General features: G+C 32.3%; 1 protein-coding gene across 3 annotated transcripts; it reads left to right on the top strand.

Annotated features, from left to right (window-relative positions):
• Window positions 1–340: 340 nt before the first annotated feature.
• LOC119067313 (heat shock protein beta-1) lies at window positions 341–12,977 on the top strand. 3 transcript variants are annotated; one of them, XM_037170223.1, is made up of 6 exons: window positions 341–452; window positions 514–729; window positions 6,911–6,940; window positions 11,707–11,800; window positions 12,467–12,562; window positions 12,671–12,977. In XM_037170223.1, exons 2-6 carry the CDS (start codon window positions 545–547, stop codon window positions 12,863–12,865), a joined length of 600 nt encoding a protein of 199 aa, XP_037026118.1. In that variant the 5' UTR covers window positions 341–452; window positions 514–544; the 3' UTR covers window positions 12,866–12,977. The 3 variants fall into 3 exon arrangements, with proteins under 3 accessions (XP_037026118.1, XP_037026117.1, XP_037026119.1); XM_037170222.1 differs by having other exon boundaries at window positions 353–729; window positions 12,671–12,957; XM_037170224.1 differs by lacking the exon at window positions 6,911–6,940 and having other exon boundaries at window positions 355–729; window positions 12,671–12,961.
• Window positions 12,978–14,216: the final 1,239 nt, after the last annotated feature.

Here is a 14,216-nt window from a genome sequence, read left to right as displayed (position 1 = left end):
AAACATGGACTATTGAGTAGAACAACAAGAGATTAAAGTTAAGAGGAAAACCAAAATTCCAATTAGATTTTTGAATGATTCCAATGGGAAAATAATGTTCCAACTAAGTTTTGTACAACCTGCCTGTATCAATGACTTTCAATGCGTATGACCATCACAATGTTGATTTCAAATGAACGAAAAAAAAATCCCATCACAGATACTTCTACAAGTTACTCATAACATTCCGTAGACAGACAAACAACACTTCGCCATAAAAATATAAGTTCAGAAGAATCGAGAATATACTTCACACATTACTCAGCCTTAACATTTACCATAAAATTGAAAACGATATATTTAAATAAAAGCGCGTTGCGCTGTTCACAGTTTCAAGTAGACATTCAGACAGTAAAGACATCGATCATAATTATAAAACAGTTTTTGTACAAACTAATTTGTGATAGAAAAAAGTAACAGAATTTAAAACCAAAGCCGACGACGAAAAGTTATTGTGAAATTTCGTGTTTTTAGGTGAATTTAAAGGAAAAAAAAATCAATTGAAATGGCTGACAGTGCAAACAAGAGAAATATTCCAATTAAATTGGGAGATTTCAGTGTAATCGATACAGAATTCTCAAGCATTCGGGAACGATTTGATAGTGAAATGCGTAAGATGGAAGAAGAAATGGCCAAATTCCGATCAGAGCTGATGAATCGTGAAGCTAACTTCTTTGAATCAACTACCAGGTAAGCAGATTCTTCTTCTCCGGTCTGTGTATTTCCTTACGTTCCTCTTATTACGTTCAGTTAGTTTCCTCTTAATTTCTTTTTTTTTTAATTCATCATTTTCGTTTATTTTTTTCGTTGAATACCGACTCATTGAACAGTCTAGCTCTCGCTAATTTGCAACTGTTCGAGAAACTATTCGATCATTTTATGTTTTAAGAAAACTCTTGGCATTGTGAGTGTTATAAAGTATGAGTATGACTCATCCGTACCATTATAATAAATTGTGGAGAGCCGGAGCGTGAACGCCAAAAAAATCATAATACCGAGAAGGCTCATTTAATTTCTCTGCCGTGTCATACACACAATATTTCTCAATGATCCCCTTTATAAATTTAGAATTGGCATTCCGCTATGCATGTACGTACATAGTTCTAGAACGAAATATATATTTGTATTTTCGTTACGTTTGAATGTTACGTTGATACTCATATCGCATCGCATATATGTGTATAAAAGAGCGGTATATGCACATTTCGAATAATCGCTTTCATACGCATCTTTGTCCAAGCGTCCAAAATTACATTAGTTCGGTTATATAGATACAGCACACATTCTAAATACTAACAGCACACATGCAGACCTTTGAAGATGATTTATGAAAACACATTTTCGTGGCTCAAGTCTTACTCGTTATTCTTTTTCTGTCTCGGCGTTTTTAAAACGTTTGGGTGGAATACAATTTTATTTTAATGTTATTCGTACATATGCCTAACATATTTTTAAAACTAAAATTTCTTGCTACAATGAAATGTTAACATTGAACGTTTCGTTTTTTCTGTTAACAATTCGCAATTGTTTTTTTTTCTCTAAGCCATTCTCAGTTTTTTTTTATTCGATTTGACGTCATCTTTTGCATACGCAAATTTATTTGATGTTAATTTTTCTCGTCTCGTGTTTTCTTCGAAAAGTGTAAGTGTTCGTAAGTCGTTCCACACTAAGAGTGTTCGATTCTTTCTTTTTGTCTCAACTTTGATGATATAACTAAATTTCTGTAAAGGTATCGAGACATAATGGTCTCAATATATATATATATTCATATCGTATATGTACGTTCCATGGAAGACGACAGAGCACAACCAGGGGCCATTAAATATTTTATTTCACCATTTCGTTGATATTTTTGGTACACACACACAATTTTCCTGAAACAAGTTATATAAACGAAGGGTGAATGTTACGGTATTCTTTCGGAAGATTTATTGTTTCCTCTCTCCCTATTATTTATTTTTAATGGCATTTCTGCGCCTCTCAAATGCATTTTTGACGGCACCATTCAACCGAATGTTTACCAAAAATACACTCATTTCGATACGAAATGTGCGCTCACATTTATTATGTACATTTTTGTACATAACACAACCGTCTAGTTGATGTCTCCTTTATGTGTAATACATAAATATATATCTACCCCAACGAAATTCTTCCCTCGTGTCTAGATATTTCACCAAATTATTTTGAAAATCGATAAAAAAGTACTCGACCTTTCCAAAGCAGATTATAATGGATTTCGGGGGATGTGACTGTTTTTTTTAATCATCGCTGCAGTTGTCTTCAGCTGGCATAGACAAGTTTAGATGCACAGGAACAGCAATCATGTGTCGACATTTAATAATAAAATCTGTTACTTCCGTTGTTCAAAGTATCTCCAAATGTTTGTAACAAAATCTTGTACTTCATTGGTTTTAACATTCAGTCATTGACTGTACGTCATCGCTATATTTATTTCGTCTTTGTCAATAACAGATGATTAGCCGTTTCTAAGTTAAATCATAATGGTTTGATTTGTTCGATCAGATCAGTTCACTTCCCTTTCACAATATAGGATACAAAAGAAGGAATGCCACTCATTTCTAATTTAAGATGGATTAAAAGAATTAAAAGAGAGACTATCACCTATTCATGGGTTACTCTTAAAGGGATTAGATTCTTCGGGGTCACACTAAATACAACGAGTGGATTTTGAGAACTTCTTCTTGCTTCGAATTCTTGGTAGATAATTGATCTTTATTTGCAATTTTAAACGAACCAACGACTTTCTTTTATTGCGTTGAGACAAGATTTTCTTACTAAATCGAAAACCGATATTTTTTACTAGCCGAAATGTTTCGATTTTCGTTGATTGTTGTCATAGGCGACAGTTAATAAAACATTCCAAACAAAAGAGTTCATGCATCACGATTTGGGTGACAAATAATGTGAATATAATTGAGGTCATCTAGGAGGTACTCGGGTAACAATCATTTCCGAACAAATTTATTTGAAATGAAATATTTTCGGTGTGGTTGTAGATTATTGCGTGGAATATTTACTGAATATATCTAGCGATCTATTCGATCGATTCTCTTTTGTTGTCAATATAATAATGACCAGTGAGATGAAATCGATTTTAGCAAATTCTAAGTCAATTTATTTAAATTAAATAAATAATTGAAAGTGGAACGATGATGCCAAATTTATCGAGTAAACGTGAAAAGAAACAAAACCGAAAAACAAAAATATAAATTCGTTTCCACACAATTTTCTGCATAATATCTCTCTCGTTGACCATGACCGAATTTCCTCTTCCCATTTTTGGTGATGTTGCTGTTACGGTCATTTGGATTCATCAACCCATACCCAATCTTCTCGTGCAAAAACATAAAAGACAAAGAATTTGCGTAAATGACATTGTAAAATTATGAGAGAGAGAGCCCATTTTAGCTGGCTGTATAAATATACCTACACGAATTGAACATTTACGAAAAGAGTAAATATATTTAGCCGTAAGGAATCGACATCGACTGAATTAACATTGTTGGCACCATATTTGGTACTCACTAATTAATTAAGTTACTTCGATTAAAAGCGAATTCCCTTCGAAATCTTTTTTTTTTTTCGTATTCTTACCACACTCAACTCACTGACAAAGGTCATAATGTAGAACACACGTTACATTATTTTGTTAATGTACACACGTCGTTCCTTTTTGGGTCAATCAATATAATCGTGAGTATAAATAGGAAAACAGAAAAAATTCATTTTCTAATCGGAATTCAGTTGAAACTGATAAATTACACGCAATTCTTTACCCAGATTCTTAGTTTGAATGTTTTTTTTCCCAAACATTCGACACATAATTTCCTGTCACTATATAGTTGATTATTGTACTGCATAACAATGTATCGATTAAGTGCTGCCGAGTTCAAATATCACACGCAACCCTTCCCACCGATATCCGAATCAGGCTATTTTGTCGAAAGAATGTTCTTTTTTCAATCGTCTTTGTAAATTGCTGAATATTGGGGACTGTATTTTATGTAGGTCTAATCTCTCAATGAATTTTTAATGGCTATAGTGGTGTCTGGTGTAAGTCAAAGCTTGACAATATTTTATCCAGACTCGCATTAGAACTTGGTCGCTATCAGGGACTATGATTATTTGTTCCTAGTTCGTTTGGCTTCAGTCTGTCCATGATGAAAAATGGTAAAATGATTTGTAAATGACAAAATGTGTGCACCGCGATTTCAATGTTTAAGTATTCGTATCGTGGTTTTCCACCTCCAGATCCATCTATTAGGTAGTTTGGTGGCATAAAAGTGAATATGAGTTAATATCAGGCCAAGTATCCATATCCCATAATAGCAATTCTATTATTGTTGGAAAATGAAAAATGGATTTTTCGGAATTTATGTCATTGTCATGGTCAATTGTGTGCTAGAACTGATGACTCACTTCTATTTCTCAAATTGAAGGAGGAAACAACTTTTATGCAATTTTTATGGCTTCCGTTGATGAATTTCCGTGTTTCTTACTGTAACGCCTGATTAATGTTTCGGTCACATCGATCGGGAGCTTAAGTGGAATACTTTTGAAAAGCTTATGGTAATGAGGTTCAACATACAACGAAACCGACTAAAGTAATTTCAAAAGTTTTACGAATGAACGTTTTCGATTTTTGGATTCAAGTAAATTCGAATGACCTCTGAGATTTTCAAACAACAACTTATCAACAAATTTACAACGTACACAACCAATACCGCTATCTTTCTAATGTCATAATAATTCCAGTAACATTATAAAAGAGAAACATTGTAACACGAAATTACTGACCTAGAACAACCAAATGGTATGGTATGGTATATAATAGCCAGCATATTATCATAATAAAGCGATACATGGGAGCATAATGTAATTATAATTTAGTTCACATTTTTTTGTGTTAATAAAACCTGAATCAAGAAATGTTGGAAAAGAAATCAATGACTCAAATGACATCATAATTTTTCTAGAAAAAAAAAACGCAAACAAACTTCACTCCTACGTATTTTACATATTATGTCGTGTATTATTGTCGATTGACCGTTTATTTCTGCTGTCTATTAAGTTTCATTCATTTAAAGTGAATTTTTATGGACCATGCCAACAAATTAACTCATTTTCGAAACGAGTAAATGTGTTTACCAACAACATATTTCAGTTCGTCGTGTCATAAAGAAAACAAACTACCTTTTGGCTTTCAAATCAAATTTTATTGCGCTATTTTAACTTCGTTTATCAAAACAAAACCTTTGTAACGCACACGGCATAATGCCATTGGCGAATCATGAACGACGCTCTGATATGATTAAAGGATTTTATACCACTCTGGGGCACAATTTTAATTCTAATTTCGGAATGAAATGCACCACGAATCATCAGTCTTTATATACTCATTTCAATACCAATTTATTGTCATTCCAAATACTTTCATTTAATTGTTGTTACGTATGCCAGGACTATACGGTTACATTAATCTAAATTGCTACTTATTTTATGTCTTATCATGGAATCAACGTGTAATAATGGCACCTATATTGTATTTTATCGTATTAAAGCATTGCATGAAACCAGAAAGGTATAGAATTTAGAAAATGAAAGACAGAGAGCTTGGTTACAATACCAGTAATATATGTAAAGCTCATGTAATTCGACACTGCTATTTGTTACCATTTTCCATAATGTTTCACTGCTCGACACTACAAGAGCCCTAAATAGCGTTGACCCATGGTATGTCTCATCTTATGAAATTCATATTAGTGTCGAAATGAACGCATTGGTATCAAATGATGAATAAAATTTAAAAAGATAAATTTTTATCAAAAGGCCTGTGATGGCATACAAATTGAAAATTCGAAAATTTGAGTTGTCTTGTACGACAAGTCTCATAATAAAATTTTATATTCAATTTTGACAACAACAATTTGGAATCTATTCTTATGCTCTTACAGTTCAAAATTAAAATCATAGGAGAAATGCTTTTCGAATCGGGCAACGCAACAATTTATCATTTACAAGCCTCCAGCCCAAACCGTCTTATTAGTGACTGATATTTTATGAAACCTCTCGTTTTGTAATAAAAACTTCCTTAGAAAAAAGAGAAGACAAAACATCCATCGCATTAATTGGATTATTATGAATAACGTAACGTAATAAAGCGCGAACGCTTATTTCCAATTTTATGAAGAATGCTTGGCATTTATATTCTTTCTTCTTTTTCTTATTTTTTTGACACAAAACATTTATTATAATTCTCGTGATGAGCAAACATTTACGCTGAGCTCTGTTGACTCCTATATACCACAATTTATCTTGCGTCGTCATTTATTTAGATTTCCCTCACCATTTCATAAATCATGATAATCTACTGCTGCAATTTTTAAAGTCAAAATTCGAGGATTTTTTGTTTTTGTTTTAATATTTGATGCATCAAACACATTCGTCCAAGAAAAATGTTATAAAACATCATCGTGTCTCGTGTTATTATCATTGAAAGGGTAATGAACTTGAGGAAAAAAATTTCGGTGTTGGTTTGTGGACCAAATTTATTTTTCTTTTATTTTTATGTTTTGTTTCCTTATGATTTTCGTTTTTATTTTCCCCCGTAGCAAAAAATATACAATTTAATGAATAAAACTAACAAAAACATTTTTTTTCTCCCCTTACGCTTCTTTAACCATCTTGAAAAAATAAAAATAAACGCATCCGTTGCATGCTTCGCAAATAAAAATTCTTCGCATCGATTGTGTATCTACGCTTTGAATTAAATTTGAATCAACTGGATGGCAACTCTAACCGAAAAAAAATTAATTAATTAACAAACCAAAAAAAAAACGCTTTACAGTTCAACAACTAAAAAAACAACGAAAACCAGGTATAAATTTACATTATGAATATGAATTATTCCTATACATATTCGCATGTAATTTTTCATCTGAATGGGCCAAACTAAATAGCATGAAGTTTTTTTTTTCGTCATTATCTCGGTCATTATAATTTTTTCTGGGCAATTAGTGTCAAAAACAAATTCACATTCAGATAGCAAAATATATTTTCTACAATTGACCACTACAATACGACACATTGTGATGTTGATTTCGATGTAAGTGGGATTTTTTAGAACAATTTCCGCTGGAGTCAAAATCTATGGCAACACCAATTATTTAATATATTTTCTGCAGCCCAAGTGTGACTCGCTCCGCTCGTAACGACATTCTTTTCCACACTTGCATCAAAACGAATGACAATTTCGTTGTTTGCGTCTAATTTTTGTTTTTAAGATTTCCAGTTATGTCTATTGTAGTTGTCAATATTGTGAAAAGTGTAGTCTGCCGTAATTTGCATAAAAACCTTACTTTTTTTAGAACAAAAGAATTTATATTGTTCTGAAAATACTTAAGTTTCTTATGCAAATTACGGCAGTAGTGTGAGCGTCGTTGCACAAGCTAATTTATATAACACTCGTTCTGTATTTCATTTTCTGTTAGTGCCATAAGAACCGACTATGTAACCATAATATGCTACTTATTTCGACTTTAACAATGTTATTGTCAATTATCAATGTCGTTATTGATAGCAAAGAGCCGACTGAACCACTACAGATTCATTAGACAATAGCAATGAAAATTTCAAAAGTCACAGTTCTTATCGGAGAGTTAGTTTTTCTTTCATGTATTGCAAAACACCAAAGACGTTGCAACCTCAAGAAAATTCCCTTGGGCCACAAGCATGTATTTGAACGCACAAATTTAGAAATCTGCATGAACTTTCACTAGAGATTCTTTAAATTCTCCTCAAATGTTGCGAAAGTTCGTCAACATTCATTAAAATTTAACTTCGTCAATGTATGAATCGACTAAATATTGGTAGTAGTGTGGAAGCGGGAAGTTGAAAATTATCGCAAACTTTTTCTATATCATTGACATGCTGTTTGATTTTTACATCAAGTATAATACAGACATGAAACCTAGTAGAACTACAGCCATACTGTTGAGAAAAAAAAAACACTTTAAAATGTACTTGATCGAAAAATCAACAAAAATGTATTAATCAATAATTGTATACGTGTTCCGTACTTCATTGAGTGAAAGGCAGAATTTTGTAGTACTGTGCTGGTAGTATCTTCAATATGGAAGTTATTGCATGTCCGAATGAACTAATTTTTCAGTTTGTTTTGGAATGAAGAGAAAAATTATTTCTGGCATTATTTCCACATAGATTTTTTCGGATTTAATTACCAGAAGTTACCCATCAATAAATGGTTTTCCGGTCAAGGTTTCGTGTTCAAAATGAATGTTTGCATTCTGCAGGATTCATGGATTCAATTCTGTAGTTGTCGTCTGTACGTACAGTACAATATTGACTCTTAATCAATAAAAAGCTAATATCTCTTTCACACACCCATTCCGACGATTCCGACAGAATCTTATAAGCGAAACGAGATTGTACACAGGTACTCCAGGTCGAATTAATTTAAAAGAAAAAGAAAGAAAAAAAAATCAAATCGAACGAAATGTTTATGTGACGGTAATAGCCGATAGATAAATCATGAAAGATAATTATTTAGATAATAAAATCCCATTGTAAATATAGCACACATTTCCAATGGTTTTGCTTTATTTCTGTTATGCTTTTCGTGTAAAGAAATGGATTTAAAAATTTCAATGAAAAATCATGTGCGTTAGACGATGGTCCGATGTATAACAATATATTTACAAAGAACTCAAGTCTGTCTTTACCTATCGTGTATACTCAATTTTTATCTAAATCAAATATTCGTGACTTTATTGACACACGATTTTATCGCTAATTTCAAATCATCGTTTTTTTTGTTGTTGTTGTTGCTGGCAAAAGTAATGCTAGCTGTTGCTGATGTCACCTTAAAAATAATTTAAATTTCAACTATAGAAAATGAAGAATAAAATTATCGGGCTGAATATAAATATATGACAAAACATATGATCGTCTAGTTAAAACGTTTACATTGATCGTACTTTATGACGAGAGAGTCTGATTAAATATATAATTTAAATAAAATCGGTTTTTATTGAAAACGCCAACAATATTTTTTTTCCTCCTTTAAATAATTAACTTCTCAATGTACAATACATACCGATGGATGGTGTTGAGATCATTCGCTATAAATAAGTCCGATTTGCCCATGGATTATTAGATAATATTTACATTGTTGATGATCGCTGCTTTTTTGTTCAGTGTTAAATCGTATTAATATTGAAAATGTTTGGATTAATCTGCTCTGCGATAGAAGTCTTTTAAATAATCATGTTTATATGCACATTTTTGTAAGCGATAGAAACACTTTGACTACTCGTTTTTTTGTTGTTGTTGTCTACTTCATCTGGTCTTAGTGGCATTTTTTTTTCTTTAAATAAATAAATTGAATTTCCATAATTTGAATTATTTGATGGTTTTGTTTAATGCACTTTAATGAAGTGACATTGTTCAGTAGATATACATGGCAGTCCGCTTGTCAAATTAATCACATTTTTCAAATATTTATACTCAGTTTGCGTTTTGAGTTGAATCGTTTCTTTTTAGACATTAACGGCTTGATCAATTTATTACTACATTTTTACTGGAATATAATATAAATGGTATTGATGCATGCGTTGTGGTCACAAGTAAAATGCACTTATATGGAAAATGTATATCTGAGAGCGTACAAAACGATTTTTGATTTCGTTTTTTTTTTTTGCTGTTAATAAAAGTTGAAAATTAAATCAGTTCGAATCAGAGATCGAAAGAGATATTATTGAACAGAAAAACTACCGAAATGGAGTTATTAGGTCTGCCTGTCCATTATTATTTTAGGAAGGCTCTGACTGGCTACCAGAAGGGCACATAACCTAAGTAAAGGAAGCAAATTCTACACTGAAGTGACATCTATATATAGGTTTTAAGTGTAAGAAGAGCACATCACGGTTGGCCCAATCAGCTCATATGGCCAACCCGAGCCTGATTTTGGGGTATTTTTAATTACAAATTTTATGCGAGCATAGAAGATTTGTGCCTTCGAGTGCCAATAAACATCGTGTGCCTAAAAATGCATTTCCCATCGAGTCATACAACCTTTTTGTTCAATAAATGTTTACTTTCCGTCAGTGAATTGCCAAAATGTGAAGTTTACAAATATTAAAAGTATTTGATGCAATTTACCTAAACACGCCGTGCTTTCGTTACAATAACTGGAATACTTAGTCGGTAAACGTTGTTCTAAGACTCAAGTCAAGTTATTCCTCTCTTCAAACTGTATCTTCACCATAATTCATCAATATACAACTGAAACTCCTTATAAAATCATAATCGATCATTCATACCTTAACATAAAGAATATGAGCAAATCGTAAATATTTGCCTACATTTTGAGACAGCAGCAATGTCGAGCGTTGACGCATGTCCGGAAATAGTACGAATGAATACTTGAGGTTGATTCCCAAGTGGTACGCCTCTCGATCGATGTAATGATACATTTACAGTCAAATCAATTATTTATTTCTATTGGAATAGAACTTGAGTTTAGTACGGTTCAGAGAGGATTTTGGAAAATTTGCTCTGTTTGAAGGGACACACTGTCACGTGTCACATTTTTTTGGGTTTTCAAGTACGACACTATAATGTAATTAATCCTTTTTGTGGATGTTATGGAAGTAGCTATTCAGAAGAATGTAGGAGATTTTCAACTATTTCGTTCATTAAACGTTTCAGAAACGCAGCGTCAACTGTTATCGACAGCGACTACAAAAATAATCGTTGAGTTCAGTTAAGTGTACTATTTTATAGAAAAACGTTTAAGCGTTCACTAATGAAGTAAAAGATTTCTTTATCAAACATTAGCCCGACCAATATAATAATATTGCAAACAATCGAAGTAGCAGATTTAATTATTATACCACGATACGCTTGTCATTACTGAATCTATTAATGCTAATTGACTGTAAAACCAGGGATTTACTATAAAAAAAATACCTTCAATGGTCGAGGGTTTCGGTATAAGCGTGGTCGAGATATAAGACTTGAACAATAACAGCAAAAAAAGATCACACTCCATTCGCATAAATTTCTTGGATGATAAACAAAACTGTTCGATGATTTTGATAGCAATTAACATTCCATAAATCACCAATGAAGCACCTGACCTAAACGGGAAATAATATTGAAAGGACGTGTCTTGTTTTTGTATTTATCGTGACTCAAAACGAGCATATTTTTACTTCCATCACCCACCTATTGAATGTCGCTATTCATATGCTTCAAATGTTATTCGAAATACAGAAGAAAAAAATTTGTTTGTTAATATCACACCTACACGATCAAGTGTAGCAATAAAAATGGGTATTCAAGTTAGGTATTTTTATGGTCATAAGCTCACAACAAACGGTCATGATCAATGTCGATGTAATATGTAAAATGAATGTTTAGTCGCTTGTTGGTTCAAGTAATACAACACACATATTGACAGCCAGACAATTATCTATACCAGAAAATAATTGATGAATTTGTAAATCGAATTATTAGCTTTTTCTGCTTAGAGCTAAAGATGCAAGAAAACTCAACATTTTGTCTCAATTGCAGTCATTTCTAAAGAGAGACTAAACATTTGTTTTTAAATTTATTTTTTAGCACAACCAACCAACACAACCAATCATCAGCATTATCGCCACATAAAGCACCCCGACAGAATTACATGTCCGATTTGAATTCACCCTTGATTCAGGTGAGGAACAACACATTTTTTTTTCTTTCAATTGAACGGAATTTCGGATTTAAGATTGGCAGAGAAAACTAACTGAAAATACAAAATTACGAAGACAAGTTCAGCATAAATAACAACACCATGAATTATACATTCGAGTTTATTTGTTAAAAAAAACGACATTCGGTTCGGACGATATACTTGCCACTATTTTAAGTTTCAAATATTTGAGTCAAAACTTCATTTTTTCCTTCTATTTATCGTTCGTCAATTGTCTAATGTTGATCATGCTGTGTTCTCGCAAAAAGTAGCCAGTAATTTCCAGTGTTCTCTATTTATACAATTAGCCACGTCTTATCCCATACATATTTCATTAATAGCTTATCCAATGCAATCACGTCAATCAGTCTAATGTTTAACATCGTTAAATGCAAAAAGAAAAAAGAAGAAAAATTGCCCGTCATTCAATCAGACACTTTCCGAGAATGCGACCGACCATGGACCCCTTGACATACTGCCAATTTTAAATATAAATTCGAAAATTTTAATGAAAGTTTGCGCTCACCAAAATATTCTTCGGCACATTAAAATAATGTGAAAAAAAGCACACATTGCAATGGTGTAATTTTACCTAAATGACTTATAAATAATCGAAAAAAAATCTATTTTATGATCACGGCTGTGTAGGAGGATGGCGACAACAAAGTATTGAAATTGCGATTCGATGTCAGCCAATACGCCCCCGAAGAAATTGTTGTAAAAACAGTGGATCAGAAGCTATTGGTTAGTTTTGTTTATTTATTTCTTTCGTTTTTTTAAATTGTTACTCGCGAAATGGAAAGAAAAAAATTGATTTTTTTTAAATATTGTTCTCGTTGTTACAATCAATAGGTTCATGCCAAGCATGAAGAGAAGTCAGACACCAAGAGCGTTTACCGAGAATACAACCGTGAATTCTTGCTACCGAAGGGAGTCAATCCAGAATCAATTAAGTCTTCACTCAGCAAAGATGGTGTACTCACCGTTGACGCTCCGTTGCCACTTCAACTGACCGCTGGCGAAACGATGATACCGATTGCACACTAAAGAAAAAGAAAAACAAGAAGATTACTAAGCCTAATGATATTGAATGGAAGAAACACTAAAACTTAACTATATTTATAACGATAAACAAACAAAAAATGAAAAGAAAAGAAAAATAAAAGCAGAAACAAAAAAAAAAAAACAAAAAAAATTCTTAGTCATGTATTGCGAAAAAATGGAACACAAATTTTAACAATTTATCATTTGAAAAGCAACACAATGATTTTTAACTTATAATACTGTGAGTCAATTCTTTGCAAAGATGTTCGAGCAGAATTTTTGAAGCAAAAAAAAAAATCTGTCTTTTGTCTATAATGTTTTTTACCATGGATGTTTCTCAAGTTTGATTTTTTTATCTGCAAAACTTTAAAAAAATTTCTAAAAAAAACATTTCGCAATATGTGTATACTAATAGTATTTTAATACTCATTATTACCACTGTGCAATAGTCACTAAATTAACTATAATTTGGAATAAATTATTGGTTTTTTTAAATAATATTTTTTAAATTATTTTATTAATTGACGTAACGTACGAGGATCGAACTCAAATAGTATAACAGAAAGAATAGAGTTACTTAAAAGGCCTGTCATTGGGATATGACAGCACAATTCCCCGAAAATGTATGAGAAATTGTATCACAAAACGTCATCGAAAAAATTCAAAGGAACTCACCTCTGATGCTTTCCATTGTATTCGTGAACAGTCTCTTAGTAGGTCGACAAGGCATATTTGAACACTAAAACTCTTTTTACTCTATTAAAAAACAAAAAGTTTTTTTTTTGTTTGACACTCCGCTATTATAAGTACTGGAATGAATGTTTGCTGTGTTCTCTTCGGCGGTGAAATATTTTTATTCAAAGTTGCGGACACTTTACAAAAATCATCAAACTCTTGACAAAGGGTAGCATATACATTTGATAATGCTCACCGTCTATTTTTCAAATATTTACGAGAGCTCAGCGGACATTCTTTCAACGATGGTAGAGTATCTATTAAAATTTTAACCTCTCGTAAGACTGCGCTGAGCGTAAATGAGTGTTCGTTCAGAATTCACACTTCAGCAAGCTAAAGAGATTTCGCTAAGTCTTATGCCACCTCTTTGAGTGAAAATATCGGCTGATTTCTAATAATTCTCCACTGAGCGTTATCAAACCTTCGCTGAGCTCTAATAATTATCCGCTAGGCTTTAGGAAGTGTCCATTAGGCTTAAGTGTAATAGTTGAAGTAAGGCTTCATAAAGGTAATCGGATACTCAATAAGCATCAGCGGATATCTAATAAGTGTTCGCTATGATTTACTAAAACTCTACTCAGCTTCGGTAGATCTACTCTGTTAATTGAGTTTTCCGATT

The sequence above is a fragment of the Bradysia coprophila genome (assembly GCF_014529535.1).
Source record: "Bradysia coprophila strain Holo2 chromosome X unlocalized genomic scaffold, BU_Bcop_v1 contig_12, whole genome shotgun sequence".
Taxonomy (NCBI): domain Eukaryota; kingdom Metazoa; phylum Arthropoda; class Insecta; order Diptera; family Sciaridae; genus Bradysia; species Bradysia coprophila.
The sequence above is the reverse complement of the archived record's forward strand: the minus strand, read 5'-3'. Positions and strand labels throughout refer to the sequence as shown.